Genomic DNA, 17553 nt, shown 5'->3' with positions numbered 1-17553 from the left:
AGATCCATGACTGTTGTTGTTGCCACCACACGCACCTACTTGCCACCAGCTACTTGCCAAGTGCCACATCGTGCTGCGTGTCAGCAACAGCTTCTACGGCAAGTTGCAGCCAGACATTGATAATAATGCAGACTTAAGGTACGAGATAGTTTAACCTTTATATATACTATTCAGAGTAAGGCACATTTAAGAAAAGCGCCATAAATTTACTTTACAAATCACGAAAAATCAAATTGAAGGACACTCTGTAACTAAATACAAATTAATTCAAAATACAATTGAGGAATACAGACATAAAGATTATATGAATTCCGAAAACTTCATTCGTTTGAAAACTGCTATTGTAAGAAAACTTAAAGTACCTATTTTACGGAAGATTGAATATTCAAATAGCAAATTGAAAAACAATTGCAACATTCTTCTTTAAAATGTAAGCAGTTAACTTAAATAGTATGCACATAATTATTTGCACACTTTAGTTTATTGCACTATTCAAAAGGCCTCAGATTTTATGATTTGTTTGAAATATTTTTAGTTTAACTCAATATTTAGTTTAGTTGCAACTGACAAATCTTCTTTAACTATTCAAAAAAAAGCCAACCAAAAAATTGTATTTATTCCAATTTGAAAACACGAGAATTTTTTGAAAATTTTGTAAAGCTTGTGCTAATTTCTTAATTTGGTGTTTTAAATTTGAAATGATAAACAATATGTATGTGCCATATGTCCGAGAACATTATTCTAAAATATTATTTTATTAAATTGTAAATTAAATTGAAATATACTAATTAAAATTAAAAAATAATATACAGAAAAGTAAGAAACTAAAGTCTAGTATACAAATTTTCAGGAATCATAAAGACTATATTTATTTTATTTACCAAATACCGCGATTTATTACGCTTGGTATTTGATTTTTGCTACGCCCAAGTTTGAAACAAACTTGATCTTCGTGCAAGGATAATAAGTGAAAATTATACCTCTATTTCGTATACTTTCTGGTGTTCTAGGTGTTCATAGGGACAGACAGACGTATACGATTATATCGTCTAGGCTGTTGACACTGATCCTACCGGCACAAAGTTATAATACCCTATGGGTAGCGGGTATATACATTTGTATATGTATTTGTTTTCCCTCTCTCTCTCCTTAACGTAACCTTTAAGGGAAATCTTTGTGCAACTCAATTTAAAGTAATCCCGAACTCAATTAAAATCGTCTCTGTAAAAGGCAAACGCATGCAACCTTCTCAGAGTATTTGGAGTATTTCGAATACTTTGATTATTTCAAATATTTTGAGTGCTGCGAATATGTTGATTCACTTCTGTTTTTGGGAAGAACTCATTGTGAAGTCGCATCCACTGAATGCCATTGCCATGATTGGCATCGAGGCAGCCATTGAGCTGTCATTAATTTATGAATATTCATGAGTGCACTGCATGCATATTCATGAGTTATTCTGACTTATAATAATGCAGCTATTGTCATTGTTGTTGCTGTTGTTGTAGTTTCTTTTTTTAATCGCATTTTGTGTCTTAATTAATGTTCCAATCACAAAAAAATCGAAAACGAAAGAAAAAACCAATCCCCAAAAAATATCTGCGCCCATTATCAAACTCCATTTTGGGGGCCGTTCTGGTCACCAGCTGCTCACTCACACATACATACATACATATATGTTAAATTACATGTGTGTGTGATATGAATATATATATGTACATACATATATTTATATACTCTGCTTAAGCTCGAAGAGACATGAAACTCGTTTCGTTGCACAGCGCTAAATTAGTTGCTGCATTCTCCTACTCCTCGACTTCATCTCCATTTCCATCTCTATCTCTGCTTGCTTCTTCCCTTTTGCCCCAACCACTTTTCAATACATTTTTCGTTCTTAATTTCGATGGAGGCAATTTTATTGCCCAACTAAGTCGCAGGTAGCGTGCGAGTCGAAATCCCATCGTTGTCCAAAGCTGCAGTCCAAGCTGCACAACGATGAGGAGTTGGAGTTGGAGTTGGAGTCGTCACCATCGTGGGCCGCTGCAGTCAGTTAATTTGGTCATCTTCCATGATGTTTTGATAATGCTGCTGCAGCAGCCGCAGCTTTGCTTTAGCTTGTCGTGTCTCCTCCTCGCTGCAATCGTTGTCGTCGCTTTTATACCCTCGCCTCAGACTTGCTGTGGGGTCTGCTGATTTGTAAAAGTAAACAATTTAGAGACATGGGAAAAATAGGTTAGCTTTGTAAGTATAATAATTCCAATGAAGTATCTCAAATTTAACTCAATCAGAAGTTTTAAATATAAGGGCCGATTTTCCAATGTCTCCATAAGTCTTATGAACACGATCAAGAAGAATTCTTCAATGAACGAATTGAAGAAACGATTAAAGAAACAATTCTTCAATGTCGCAATAGTGCTATGTGATCTTTAAGTGCTAAAAAAAACTTGTACTGTCATATACATAAGCACTATGGGCCAAATTTATAAAAACAGTTGAAGGGCAACGGCTTCCTAACTAAAATTAAATTACGGCTTTCAACTTAATATTATATAATACAATGATGTAAAATAAATAAATATGTAATAAATAAACACCATTATTAACGATAATAAATTATTCTACAAAAAGAAAAACATTATTTTTGTATTTTGGATTCTTAAATTCTTAATAGAAAATGATTCATGTTTTATAATCGAACTTTCTTGCATATTAAACAATTTTTATTTATATTTGAGTTTTAAACTGATTATTATGATTATTATTTTATTGAAATAACGATTACAATTCCTTATTGCAAGGAAATTAGCCAAAGTGACTAAGGCCTTTAGGCAACCTTTTGAAATAAAACTAATTTAATTATTTTAAATTACCAATTTTTTAATGTCATTACTTTATTTCTTGTTAAGAAAGTCATTTATTAAACAGCAAAATATCTTAGATGTCAAGTTCCAAAAGAAATTTAGATTAAAGAATGTAAGCTTAAATGAAGCTTCTAAATATAAAAATACTTTTCATTTTTATTTTAGACAATAAATATAATGCCATAATTGAAATTTAAAGAATTATATTAAGTTATATTTATACTATTTCATTCCGCGAAATAATAACTTTCATCCGTTTTAGATACATATCATAATAATATAATAATAAGATATATAATAATAAAATTCTTGAATTGGGTAAAAATTCTAAATACACTGTATTACTGGCCAAAAACTTAATTGTGATAACTTACATAAATTCGGTAACATTAAGGAAACTTTAAAGTCGTGCAAGTTGTGCAATAAAAATAATATAATATAATAATTCAATAACATAATATATAATAATAATAATAATATTCATGTAGTCTGTAAATATACTAAATACTCTGATATTCTGGCCAAAAACTTTGTCGCTTAACTAAATTGGGTAACAATAAGGTAACTTTAAAGTCGTGCAAGTTGAGCAATAATAATAATAATATAATAATAATAAATAAATAAATAATTTCAGTAAATATACTAAATACTCTGATATTCTGTCCAAAAACTTTATCACTTAACTAAATTTTATAACAATAAGGTAACTTTGAAGTCACGCAAGTTTATCTTGTTGCAGTTGAGACCCTTTGAGGAAGAACAGAGTTGAGTTGGGCACGAAATTCTTGTCGCCCCGAATAATTACATAAATCAGCGATTTTTAAAGCGTTTCGAGTTTCCAGTTTTCAAACTGTCAATGGCATTGGCCAGCGACTGACCAAAGAGGAGATCTCCAACTTCATACATATACATAGATGTACATATATGTACATATGTACATCACTCACAAAGTTATAACGAAATGTCTTTTAAGAGGAGGTTTAATGAGTCGTTTGCGTGCGCAGGTTGTCGGCTTTTTAACGCTGATTGTTCCGGATTACGATGGAATTGGATGCCTCGTAAAAAAGGGAACAGTATTAACACCTAAAGAACTTCGCCGCAATTCCCACACAGCTCTCACACACAGTGTTCCTGAGCACATTTTATGGCCAATTTCACAGTAAAAATCGCACCTAAATAAAAAACCCAAACATGCAAATTTGCTGCCAATCTGTCAACGTGGCCGAAAATGTGATTTATGTGAGGACTTTTTGTCGATTGATTTTCACAGACGTCTTTGGCAAATTCCCCACTTTACTTTATATGATTTACAACCAACTTGAAGCTTCAACTCCAGCTGCAAGAGTCTCGACTCTGGGATCCCAAATTGAGCTCGACATGGCCAATGAACATTTGCCGTCAGTTTGCGGTGACTTTTTGATGCGTTTGCAAGTCGGCAAATTTGTAATTGCCATGCACTCAATTTGATTATGGTCATGTATCCCATCAACTATGCATGTAGCACAACAGACAGTTGATGTGCCCCCAACGAGTGCAACTGCAACTGCATCTTCCACTGCTTCAACTGCTGCAACTGTAAATGGCGTGTGGCAACCAATGGCACAAGTTTGCATCCAAAGGGTTGACCTGACTCTGCGGTCTGATTCGTTTCAACTTCAACTCGATCGAAGAGTTGTAGTTGCAACGCCTGAGGTTGCATGCCACTTGCAGTGCATCTTTTATGTAATTGACATCCAAATTGGCTCACAGGATGCACTTCTAAAGGATTGCTAACATGACAAGGGCTCGAGTGGAGATGTAAACTCCTCCTTAACTTAAATTTACGATCTCCATTTTGTGCAGCATTAAATGTATTACATCTACTAATTTATCAGCTGGAAATTAGGCCATCGTAATTTGAGCAATGCGTACTACACTTAAAGAAAAGTATATATGTTATGTATACTTTAGCTAATCTATAAAAGAGTTCTATAGAATAATCAATTAATCGGCACATAACTAATTGAACTGCATTAACAAATGCGTCACATTTGTCTGAAAAAAATAACTTTACCTTTTCAAATCTACTAAAATAAAAGGCAAATGAAATGCAATGTCGCAGTCAGAAGGAGGCATCACCAACCCCAAAAAGTATATATATTCTTGATCAACAACCGAGACGATATAACCAAGTCCGTCTGTCCGTATGAACACCTAGATCTCAGAGACTTTAAGAGCTATTTGATTGTTTCAAATTTGTACCACGACCACATCCGCCTCTGAAAATCAACAAAAATCGAATATCAAGCGTCATTTTGAAGCTATAACAGCGAATTTTGGTTCCGGCAGTAACTATAGTATTTAAGATTCCTGAGAACTTGATTGCGATCGAATAAAAATCGTATTGTAAGTTTTTAAAGAAATACTTTTGCATAGTAAATTTTGCATACTACATTATCTTAGCTGATTTGGCTGACAATGTGGTATATTTTAATCTCTTTTGTATATTTCGGCAGTAGTACAAAATATAAAATATAATATATACCAGTATATTTTTGTATTTTTGCAGTGTTTTATTTGGTATACTTTAAGAATAATACCACTGTGTATCACACAGTCAAACACAATCGACTGTAGCTTTGTTACTTGTTTTTATAAAATTCGATCCATAAAATAATCAAATAAATTTCTAAGGTAGCTATTTGAAGTTGATAATCTTTGAGATTATATCTTGTTAATAGATAAAATAAATTCCACAGAACCACATTTTTATTGTCTTAGACTTAATTCCTAGTTCTCTTTTTTTAAGCTTTATATGTGTATAACCACAAATCCAAGTATCCGATTATAGTTATATCATAAGTTTGACAAAATTATACCTAAAAGGTGTCCTTAATATTTACATTTTTAATCAAGAAATCTAGTTATCCGATTAGAAAATTTTTAGCTTATTTTGGCAATGGGAATGAGCTAAAGGATACATTCATTCCCAAAGATTGTAATCGGATAACTAGATTTCTTGTTTAAAAAATGTCAATATATGGAATATTAAGGACATCTTTTGGGTACATATAAACATCATAAGCAAAATAATACCTTTAAGATATATCGAAATTGTTTATTGTACCTTCCTTACCTGTGTCCTTACCTTCCCTTTAGCTCTTCAAAACTCTCTCAACAATAAAAAGTCTTGTTTTATACATTTTTGATATTATTTAGTTGTATTTCTTTCCGTGTGTGCACAAATGTCGAAAGGTTTGGATTTTGTTTTGTTTTTTTTTTTTGTAATGAATTTTTTCAATTTTGAGATTCTTGTTTTTTTTTGCATTTTATTTTTGTTTTTTTCCGTAAGTTTTTGTTTTGTTTGCGGCTTGCTCACAATCATATGTTTTAATATGCGTTCGTCATTAAATAGGTTGTATATATGGTAAAGTGTTATTATTATCGTTATTTATTTTGTCATTATTAATATATCGTTTATTATTATTATTTAAATATGCTTTAAAAATAAATGTATTTCTGTTATGTATCACCAAAAACAACACACATGCAATTAGTTATTGTTTTCACATTTCCTACAGATTGATTTCATTTTTTTTTTTGTTTTTTTGGGCATCGAAACGAGGCGAAAGCGCTTAAAAAAAAGTCGGAATAAACTTGCGATCTTCGGTTACTGTTGCAGTTGGTATAACAGGAGCATAGTCGAATTGCGAATGCTCTTTCTCTTCTCTCTCTTGCTTCGTTCACTATCTTTCTAGATTTATTTGTCAGTATGTACAAGTCTCTGCTAACTTTAGTATGTCCTTTTTTTGTATTTACAACCAACTACTGCTAAACACATTTATAAATATCAGTTAATGGCATAACATACAATATATATATATATGTTGGGGATTGGATAATGCTAACTGGTTTATGTTTTTTTGTCTGATAATGATGCTGATTCTGTAGCTTGCTTCTGCTGCTGCTTTGTAGGTAGTTCGATTTGTTGTTTGAGGTTCTCTGTCTATGTCTATATGTTTTGTTATCTTGTGATTGAACTTGCCAATAATGTTTTGTTTGTTGTATCGATCGATCGGTCAATTGTTTTTTTATTTATTGTGCTGCACTGCAAATCATTTGTAATTTATGCAAAAATTTCCATGTAAATATTCTTGTATTCTGGTGATTAACAACACTCGGCATATACTATATTGTATTTTTGTATTTGTGTATATATATAAATTTATTGTGAATTGTTATGTGTATATATTTATTTCTTCTTCTTTTTGTATTTACAGCTAAAATTGTTTATGTTTTTGTTGCGCAGAGTTCGCCTAATAATATGCCACATTCATAATTCGTTTCTAAGCTAAGCTGTAAAATTGCCTTAATTGTCCGATTGTTAAATTTGTTTTGTTTTTTTTTTTTTGTTGTTGCCTTTAATAATATGTATATTTGTGTGCTGTAATACTGTAATACTCCTCCTCCGCCTCCCATCCTCACTATTCGAATGTTATTGTTATATATAAAATGACGCTGTTTTTGCTTTTGTTGTACACTCAGAAAATAATTTAATAGTATTTGTTTTAATTTCGAATTCATTTACACAACGTTTTATCTTTTGCTTCTTTTTCCTTTTTTTTGTGAGTATGTATGGTTTTTGTTGATGTTGTTGTTGTTGTTGTCATTAATAATTAAGTATAGCGTTAGTTTTGTAGTTTTCTTTTAAATTTAGATTTAGTTATAGTTATAGTTTAGTCAATATAAATACAATTAATGCTTGCATACATATACAAATCGCGTTCACTATAAGTACAAATACAAGTTAAAACTTAAATGAGCTTGTGATTGCTATCAAATAAAGTACAATGTCATGATGTTTGTAAAGTATACAATAATAATAATAATAATAATAATAATAATCGTATGCAATTAGTTGTAGTTTTAGAGTTTATAGTTGCTATGTTTTAACGGCTAGAGTTTCAACTAAACTAGAAATTATCATTTAATACAATCGCAAATCATAATAATATTAACAAAGCCCCAACGCAGCCTTGTGCACAAAATACTGTTCCAAATCTTGCATTTACAGACAACACTCGCATTACAATGAGATGATAATTAATTACTATTTATCATCTCTCTTTCCTCATTCATTTTTGCCTTCGTTTACTGCTTTGTTCGTAGCTTCAACTCTTTTTTTTTAGGACGTTCAATACTCTCGTTTCCGTTTCCATTTCCCTTTCTCTTTCTCTCTCTATATATATAGCTGCGTATATATATTGTTGTTGTGTATGTTCCATATTGTATTGTATAAATATATATAATGCATAATAATACAAACTACAGCTACCTCCCCTCTCCTCTCCTCTTATATACAATATTCAATTCTCTTTTCGGCTTTCTTCTACCAAAATTGTGCGGCTGTTGCGGCTGTCACTGGCGTTCCTAATGTTGCTGCCACCGCTGCAGCTGCTCCAGCTGATACTGTTGTTGCTTCACCTGTTGCTAGAGCTGCCTCAGCTGCTCCCACGCCTCCTCCTCCTCCTGCTGTTGCCATCTCATGCTGCGCCAGCGGAGGATATCAAGAGTGCTTATCGGTCAATTCCGTCCAACGCGATTCGAAGAACTTTCGCATGCCATGCCCCGCTTTGCCCACTGGCGAATCGTCCTCGTTGAACATCTCGCAGTTGTCAAAGATTTGACGCACATCCACACAAAAGTCCTCGCGACACTTGTAGCTGTAAAAGTCATTTGAAATCTTATTAATATCGCAATAAATGCTGTTAGTTCAGTTCACTTACGTCAAGTCCTGCAGTTTTTTCTTGATGGTGGACAGATCCATGGGTGTCTTGATTATTTTGCGATATGTGGGAAACTGTTTGGTGTTCACGGGCAGCAGAAATGGCCACGAATCCTCATGAAGCTAATGAATAAATAATTAGAACCAATTAATATAAGTTATAATAAAGCGAAAAATTCAATAATTAGGAAGTAACTTAGCTAAATTTAAGTTATTAATTTTAGGTAAAGATTAGATCAGAGATAAAACTTAAGTTATTCATTTAAACTGAAGATTAAGTCTAAGGGAATAATTGAGTATTTCGTTTTTGTTTATTTTGTTACAATTGCGAAGAATTTAATTGGTAAAATACTTATGAGGAGGGTTGAGTGACGAAGAACTTCTCTTAGAGTTCCTGTCTATCTTTTGTTGTATTTGGCTTTGCAGGATGATCATGCGTATGCACAAATGAGTGCATCGTAAAGAATAAGTTTCCAGAGTCGAAAGTTGGCTCCTATTCTAGCTATTCCTTTCTTTGCTGTTTACTGTCCGCCTATGCCCTTTCACTTTTCCCCTCCAATTAGGTACGTGAGTTGTTTTAATAATGTAGTTAATATAAGGAAGGAACATAACGGAAAGGATTTCATTTTTGACTACACCTTTTTGGCCAGTTAGTAGCCGAAGCCGATGTTACAAGTCCACCAGCTTCTTCAAACGAACTGGCTTTGTTACACATTACAGATTAATTATATTATTTGAATTCGCTCAACTATTTACTTTCGTCTGTTTATAAAATCTAAAACAATTCTCTATCATCTATACTAACTAGAAGTCTCTACTATATTTACTAGCTTCAATTTACAACTTTAAATAGTCTTAAGAAGAATAAGAATCTATGGATTTGAACCGACTGAACTCAATTATGAATTCTGCTTTCACTTGTTAAACGATTTGCTTATTGACAAGTTTTCAACTCCAATTTGGTAAAGCATTAATTATATTAAAATTATTTGTATATCTCCTTAAAGAATTACTGAAGAAATCTTACATAGAGATATATAAGTCTTCAAAGATATGAGCTTTTTATAATATAGTTATTACTTCCTCTTTAGTTTCACATATTCCCTCAACTCAATAGTCTCCTTATATGTACATCTTATATACAAGCTGTTTGCTTTTGCACTTTGGGACAACTCAATAGTATCTTTATACATCTTTGGGACAACTCAATATCCTCTTTATATATCGTTAAATACAATGTATTTTTACCTCCATCTCGCCAAGTAGCGTCTTGCAGACTGCGAGCTCCTTGATGAGCTTCTTGGTAGCATGTTTCTCCTTCTTCTCCTGCTTCAGCTTCTCCTTGGCCTCCTGTATGGCATGAATATTGATGGGCGGCGGCGACATTTGTGTGGCAGCTCCAGCACCAGTTGCCACAGCTGGCGGCGTGGGCGTGCAAGTGCGTGGCGAGGGCATGGCCATCATCTGAGACTGCTGCTGCTGTGGCGGTGACTGACACGTCACATTGAGCAGCGCTGTGGGCGAGGGTTGCATCAACACCGGCGCCGTCAAGTTGGGCGTCGGCGGCTGCAGAGGCGCAGGCAGCCCAGGAGGCGGCGGCGTCGGTGCAGGCGTGGGCGTTGGAGTTCGCGTGGGCGTGACGGCACGCGGTGACATGGCAACAAACTGCATGGCTTGTGGCGGTGGCACGACACCAAATTGGCTCGGTGGCACATAGGCTGTGGCGGCGGTGGGCGTGGCTGTGGTGGTGGCAAAGTTGGTGACTCCTCCTCCTGTTGTTGCCTCCTCCAGCGATACGCCGCCATTGTTGTTGCCCAGATGCGCCTGGAAGCGACTTGTGTCGATGGAGTTGTTGTGATGCTCATCGTACGTCGCCGAGGCAATCGAGTGCGCCGGACTACAGAGACAGAGAGAGAGGGGGATGGAGGGGAGGGACGGATGTGTTTAGCTGAGGCAACGACTTGTATGCAGTCTTTGGCTCACCTCAGCGGCGCTGGCAAGGATGTCATGGACTCGTCATGCGACGAATTCAACGACTGCTGTGAGCTGTGCAGCAGCAGTTGCTGCTGCTGCTGTTGTTGTTGCTGTTGTTGCTGATGCGGATCGATGGGGCAGAGTTGCTCCATGCTGCCGGCGGAGGCGAGCAGCTGTTGCTTCTCGTTGCCACGTCGCTTGGCCGCGGTGCTGGCATCGCGATCCCGCCGAGACTTGCTGCTGCTGCCACCGCCACTGCTGCTGGCAGCGCTGCGTTTCTTTGGCGGTGGCGCTCGAGTGATGCAGCCGTGGCAATACCACTTGCCACGCGGCACCTTCAGCAGGGGGGGAATGTAGCAGTCGGCGTGATAGGCGCGTGGACACAAGTCACAGTAGATCATCTTGCCAACGGGCGAGGGACGATGACCGCCACAGACGATGCACTTGCGCTCGTTGGTTGCCTTGTTGACGCACTCATAACAGTACCTAAGCAAGAGTGAGAGAGAACAAGAAACTCATTAGTTGACAACAGTAAAAAGTTATCTTACTGGCGGCTAGAGGGGGGGAGGCGGTACGCGGCACAGTGCGTGGCGTGGGCGTGGCGAGGAACGTGGGCGGTAGACAAGACAAAAACAATAACGATAACAAAACGCAAAACGACGCGATAAATGTTGTGAGAGATGAGCACGAGAGACGAGTTGGAGTTGAAGTTCGAGGTTTGAGTTCGAGGTTCGAGTTCAAGAGATAGATGGGAGATGTATGGGCTGTTGTTGTTGCTTGTTGTTATTGTACTCACCAGTCGCCATCGGGTATGTTGTCCATTTTGGGCTTGAAGCAATATGTGTGATAGCCCTTGTCGCAGCCATCGCATAGCAGCAGCTTGTCCTCGTTCTCGCCCGACGTGCAGAACTGGCAATTCTGTAAGGAATTTGAATATTTGCAAGAGTTTGTAGTAGTGCCTGAACGTCGTCCCTGTCCCTGTTGTCTCCGGCGTTTCCCGTTCGTTTTCGTTTTCGAGTTTGAATTCGTGTTCGAGTTGCAGTCACTGTCCGTGTCGCTGTCGCTGTTCGAGTTCGATTGCGAGTTGCTGTTGTAGTTGGACTCGACGCAACCATTTTGCGCCAACGCTTTCAGATTAATTTTAATGGTCATCGGCGGGGGCGGCGGTTGCGGTGTAGGCGTCGTTTCTTTCTCCTTGGACTTTTGCTTTGATTTCTTCGGCGTTGATTTCTTTTCCTTCTCTTTGTCTTTCTTGGCTTGCTTTGATGGCTGCTTCTTCTGGGGTGTTGCCTGCTTTTTGGCGCTGCTTTTCTTTTTGTTGGACTTGTTGTTCTTTGTTGTGCGCGTTGCATACTTTCGTGCGCAACATTTAATTGAACCAAGTTGGAGTTCGAGTTGTGTAGTCAGCAGTTCGAGTTGCGTTCGAGTATGAGTTTGAGTTCGTTTGCGTTTGCGTTTCGTGTTCGTGTTCGGGTCAACAGTGATGGTGGGCAAAGGTTGCGTTCGTTTAAGCAGGCAAACGGTAACGGGTAAACGGGTAACGGTAGCGGGTATGGCAACAAAAGCATTCAATTGTGAAAACAAATGGCAATGTTTATGTAGGTATGTGTTTTTAGTTGTGTATGTGTGTGTGAGTGTATGTAGGTGTATGTGTATGTGTGTGTGAGTATGAAAGCGTTAAATTCGTTTTTTGATTTTTGATCAAAGAGAACACCATTGGAACACCACAAACAACAAACAAGTCAAACATTCAGCGAAAGTGTTAAGAAAGAAAAAGAACAAACAATAAAAACGTCGAATTAATTTTCAAGGCACTTAATAAATTTTGTTTTCAATTAAGGACATTTTTTTGGGGGATGCATAAAGAAAAGTACTACTTAAGAAAAAGTTGATCTACTAAGCTAAAAAATAAAATTTAAAATCATGCAACTAAGAAAGTAAGAAATTTTTCTAAAATAAACCAAGGAAATAAAATAAGGATCTATAATACTAATTAAACATCCGTTTTTTACTCTCCGTCGTAGCTGACTCAATTTTCTATAATAAAATTAATGAATATTCTGGATCTTAACATAATTTGCAGTACTTGTAGATTTATGTTTCGAATAGTACAAATAAAAAAGTACAGTGTATCTAACTCTTAATATCTGTGGTTGTCTTTTGATCATGGTTCCAAAAAATGATGGAAAATATCATTAAATTAATTTCAATATATAAATTTGTAGCATGGAGACCTTTAAGTGATATTTTATTTTCCTATTTTGCAATATTCATTCCATCCTTCATTTATTCCTTTCATAGCATATCTATATGATTTTCCTAAGCTCTTCATTGAATTTAGCTATAAAATTGTTAAACTATTGAAATTACTACTATTCATTTATCAATACTGATATCTTTTCTGTCTTTTAATTTCTATCTTAACGGAAAAACTTTCTAGGGATCAAGCAAGATTACAGAAATGAAAAGTGGTGAAAATGGTTAGTGCATGTGAGTGTATGTGTGTGTGTATGTGTATATATGTGAGTGGAAACTACTTTTGATGTGATGACTACGAGTGTGTGTGTATTAAAATGGAAGCCAACAAACTAAGTAAGGAGTAGGAAAGGAAGAAAACTGATTGATTAGTTTCTATGCACCAATGGCAGCTTGCAATGAGGGGGGAATATAGTGGGAGTGGGGAACTGGGGGGTGCCAAGCTAAGAGAAAAGCCAAAAGAAGAAACGAAACCGAAAGAATCAACCAAAAAAAAAAGAAAAGAGGGCAAACTTACCGCCTTCATAATGCTCTTGTCCCAGGCCACACACGACTCCAACACATACAAAGCCATGGCCAGCTGTGCGGTGGTGTGGGAGCGGGCGACGGCATCTCGCCACTGCACCAGACCCTTGGGTATGTTCTCGATCTTCTCGTCCTTGTCGCTGTCACAGTTGCTCGCTGGCGAGGCGGCACCCGAGCAAGGTTCTAGGGTGCCACCAACTGCTGCGGTTCCATCACAGGAGGCGACACTTGGGGCAGCTGCCGCAGCAGCCGCTGCCAAGGCCATTGTGCGTTCATTGAACGAGGAGGCATTCAGATTGCTGCCAGGCTGTTGCTGCTGCTGTTGTTGTTGCTGTTGCTGCTGTGCCATCAACTGTTGCTGCTGCTGTTGCATCTGCAGCAAATAAGCCGCGGCGGAGGCAGAATTCTGTGTCTGCGTCGAAGTGTGCTGATTCTGGGCAATCACAGCGAGATGTGCATCTCCCGTCTGCGATCCCAGCGGTGGCTTCAAGTAGCGCCGCTCAATGTTCGCCTCGAGGTCAATGATGCGCTCCCTGATCATGGGAATGATGCTGACAAATTCCGCTTCGGTTAGATCCTCCAGCTCTGTGAGATTCAATTCATTCTCGCTGCGCGTCGGCAGCTGCCAATTCTTTAGCTGCATCGAGGCACTTGCCACCTTATCTTCGAGCGACTCGAGTTGCTCCAGCAGCGCCAGCTCAACGCGACGCGCCACCTTGGGATTCCAATCGCCAATCTTATCCGGTTGCATGTACTCCACGAGTTCCACGTGCGATTCGTTCAGCTTCAGCTGATAGTTGACGCCCAGCGGCTGCTCGAGACCGAGGAAACGCGTCAGATTCTCCTGCAGTTCACGTTCTCGCAATCCCGAAGGATTCAGAGTCTTGAGCAGCTGGCGCAACTTCTGCTCATCGTCCAGTTGCCACCAACCGTAGCGTTGCCGACGGGGCACATAAACCCCGTGGACCTTCTCCGGAAAACCGGCGAGTTTCACTTGCTCCAGGAGTCGGTGCTCGTCGGGTGTCATGGAGAGGGGCAGTGGAATGTCGATGGGGATGTAAGTCTGTACGCTGCTCAGCGACATGTTGGCAATGTTGTGATAATACGCCTGGGACAATGCCTCATCCAGACGCAGCTCAATCTTGGGCTTGACTTCCGTCACTTCACCTCCACTGTTGACTCCGCCACCGCCCCCGCCTCCCGTGTCCGGTGCGACATCAGCGCCCAAACGAAAAAACGAATCCGTTTCGGGTTCCGGTTTGGAGAGCTTCAGTTGCTCCAGCTGTTGCTCCTCATCGGTTGGCTGGCAACGATGAGGAGACGCCAGACCGTTTTTTGACACCGTCGTTAACTTGCCCTGCTCATAGTACTCATCCAGCTTGGCCTGCATCTGCTTCTCGTCCAGACCGCTCAGGGTAAAGATGCACTCCTGACTGAACTTCGTCGGGTCCACCTTGCACTCTTCCATGGGTATGCTGTAGTATTGCATGTTGTTGATCAGATCCCACGGATGTCCCTGCAACTGCAACTGTGCGCTACAATTCTGATAGCTAGCATAGCTGTGCTGCAAGTCCTGGGCAACGACGCCACCTTCTTCCGCTGGCAGTTCGCTGATCAGCGGCACTTCGCGCTTCACGATAGAGAACCATTTGGGTGTCGCATCCTCGCTGGGGTGCGATGTGGATACGATGATGCAATCGTCCTCCTTCTTCAGATCGTCCAGACTGTTGGCAGCGTCCACTTTATCACAGTTGCCATTGCTGCCTCCGATTCCCATGCCCATTCCCAATCCAGTTCCCCCGTTGCTGTTGTTGTTGCTCAGCGTGGGAATCAACCCTGGTATTGTGGGTATCTTGATCTCTGCCTCAAAGTCGGTTTTCGTCGAGATCACCGTGGGCGGTGGACCCATCAATTCCATCTCCGACTTGACCTTGATCTCGGGTCGTGCGATAATCGGCTCCACTGGCTTAGCGGGCGGTATAATGTCGTCATCGTCATCGCCTAGATCTACAATCTCCGGTTCCACTTTATTGATTTCCTGCACATCATCGTCGTCATCATCCTCTTCTTGCGGCGCTTCGTTGGCTACCTCGTGATTCGCCTGCTGCTGTTGCTCCTGCGGCTCATTGGGCGTCACTGCCTCTTTGTCTTCGTTGCCATCTACCTCCATGGGCTCTGCTGCAGGCGGTTGCTCCTCAGACGGATGTTCCTCTGCCTCATCAGCTTCCGTTGCAGGTTTCGGCTGCTCATTGTTTGTCTCTAGCTTCTTATTCTTCTCGTCCATGACCTCGAGTGCCTCGTGATAGTCACTAATGTCATTTTGCGCTGACTCCAACGCCTCAATGAAAATGCCACCCGCCTTCGGCAGCTTCCAGTAGCGTCGCCAGAAACGATCCTGTCCGAAGCAGGCGGCGCGTAGCTGATTGGTGCTCTTCTCCAGCGCTTCCTTGCAGTTTAGCGAGGCACGCACAATCTTGTCCAGCTTCTTTTGCAGTTCGTCGGCACTTAGGCGATTGTCTTCGTCCTCCTCCACGTTGGTGATCTCCGAGTCGAGATCAGAGAGATCGTCCTCAATGATACTGACATCGTGACTCTGATTGTGGCCATCCTCGTTGATGGAGCTGCGTGCGCCGCTCTTCTTGGCCTGCAGCAGAGCCTCGGCTGTGACTCCTGGAGCGCCAGGAACACCAGCAACTGCTCCAGGAAGTCCTGGGACTCCCGTAACTCCAGCAACTCCAGGAACACCTGTAACTGGGGTAACTCCAGGAACTCCCGGAATTCCTACTACTCCCGCGACTCCTGCTGTGACTGCTCCGCCGTTCTGCTGGAACTCCTCCTTGGCAGGACTTGCTTCAGCAGCTGCAACAACACCAATTGGAGCAGCTTCACTATTACTCGCATTCAACGGTGTCGCATCTCCATCTATTTCCATGGCTTGCGGTTGTTCTCCATCCAAGGGTTGCGGCTGCGATGCATCCTTCTCCTTCTCCTCGTTAGTCTCACTGTTGCCCTCACCAGAAGCTGGCGTCTCCCCATCAACTCCATCTTCTGTTGCCGCATTTGCTTCTGCTGCTGTTGTGGCTGCCTGTTTGCTGGCTTCTGCCTCTGCTTCGGCTTCGGCAAGCTTCGCGAGACGTTCGCGTTCCCGCTCCGCATCGAGTTTCTGCTGAGCAAGCAGCGCCTGCATCGCTGCCTCGCGTTCAGCCTGCGCCTTCTCATAGGCCTCAATGCGAGCTTTGCGCTGATGCAACGCCTTGTACTTGCGTACCTTCATGTCCGTCATGTACTTCTCCTTACGCATCTGAGCGCAGGTCTCCAGACTGCCGTCGATCTGGCGCAGCACCGCCTTGTTCATCAGCAGATCATTGCACAGATGCGCCAACATTTGTGCTTTGCGTGTAGGATTCAATGCCACGAAGGGACGATCCTTGAGCGCATGCGACAGCTTCCAGGTGTCGTTCTCATGCAACAGCTTGTAGTACTCGTGATTCTTGGCCGAGTGTGTGGCACTCTCCGCATCCAACTGATGATGATCGGGCACACGACGCTCCCGCTCCCGATCCACAGTGATGCCGTGCATCTGACGAATCTCCCCAGTGGCTGTGGCATACAAATAGATGCGCAGTATCTCCGACACATTCGAGTTGGTGATGTCCGCATTGCGCAGCGATTGACCCAGCAGCGTGGTGTGTCTTCCCGGGTTCGGAACACCAGGATCCTCAATAGCGCAGACCAGCAGATGTGTCATTACGGACAGCAGTTCCTCCTCGGCATCTGCATTGCTGTCACTAATCAGCGCATCGTGCAGATTCTGCAGCGATGGCAGCGATTCCATGTCGAATCCTAGAGTCTCGCCAAAGTTGTGCAGGAACTCAAAGACCATCAGCAGATCCGCCATCGCCTGACCAGGCAGTCGATTGCCTGCAATGCGCTCCAGTTCCGGCACCGACAACTCCTGCGGCAATTCAGAGTCCTCGTTGGGTTTACGTATCAGCTGCAGTATCTCAGCATCGCGCTTTCGCTCCGCCATGCGACGTTCTCGCAATATCAGACGATCGAGCACCAGCTGATGTTTCTTCTTCTCGCGCTCCTCAAACTTGCGACGCAGCTCTAGCATTCTTATGAGATTCATGTGCTGACGACGACGTTCACGCTCCTGTATAATTATAATGT

The 17553-nt window shown here is 40.6% G+C and overlaps 1 protein-coding gene across 4 annotated transcripts in view; it reads right to left on the bottom strand.

The window, feature by feature from the left end:
- Positions 1–6090: 6090 nt before the first annotated feature.
- The window catches only part of LOC117572608 (bromodomain adjacent to zinc finger domain protein 2B), a 49909-nt gene continuing 38446 nt past the window's right edge, over positions 6091–17553 (bottom strand). For 2 of the 4 annotated variants that reach the window (XM_034255551.2, XM_034255554.2), the window contains exons 13-18: positions 13373–17536; positions 11396–11952; positions 10609–11085; positions 9874–10522; positions 8627–8748; positions 6091–8563 (exon numbers count right to left, since the gene is read on the bottom strand). In XM_034255551.2, coding sequence (XP_034111442.1) covers positions 8407–8563; positions 8627–8748; positions 9874–10522; positions 10609–11085; positions 11396–11952; positions 13373–17536 — 6126 coding nt within the window. In that variant the 3' untranslated portion in view covers positions 6091–8406. Of the gene's footprint in view, positions 8564–8626; positions 8749–9873; positions 10523–10608; positions 11086–11395; positions 11953–13372; positions 17537–17553 lie in introns of those variants that run through there. The other 2 variants (XM_034255552.2, XM_034255553.2) reach the window with 2 other exon arrangements.

This window comes from Drosophila albomicans, chromosome 3, assembly GCF_009650485.2.
Source record: "Drosophila albomicans strain 15112-1751.03 chromosome 3, ASM965048v2, whole genome shotgun sequence".
In the NCBI taxonomy this organism is placed as follows: Eukaryota; Metazoa; Arthropoda; class Insecta; order Diptera; family Drosophilidae; genus Drosophila; species Drosophila albomicans.
Note: the sequence above shows the minus strand (reverse complement) of the source record. Positions and strands in the feature narration are given on the sequence as shown.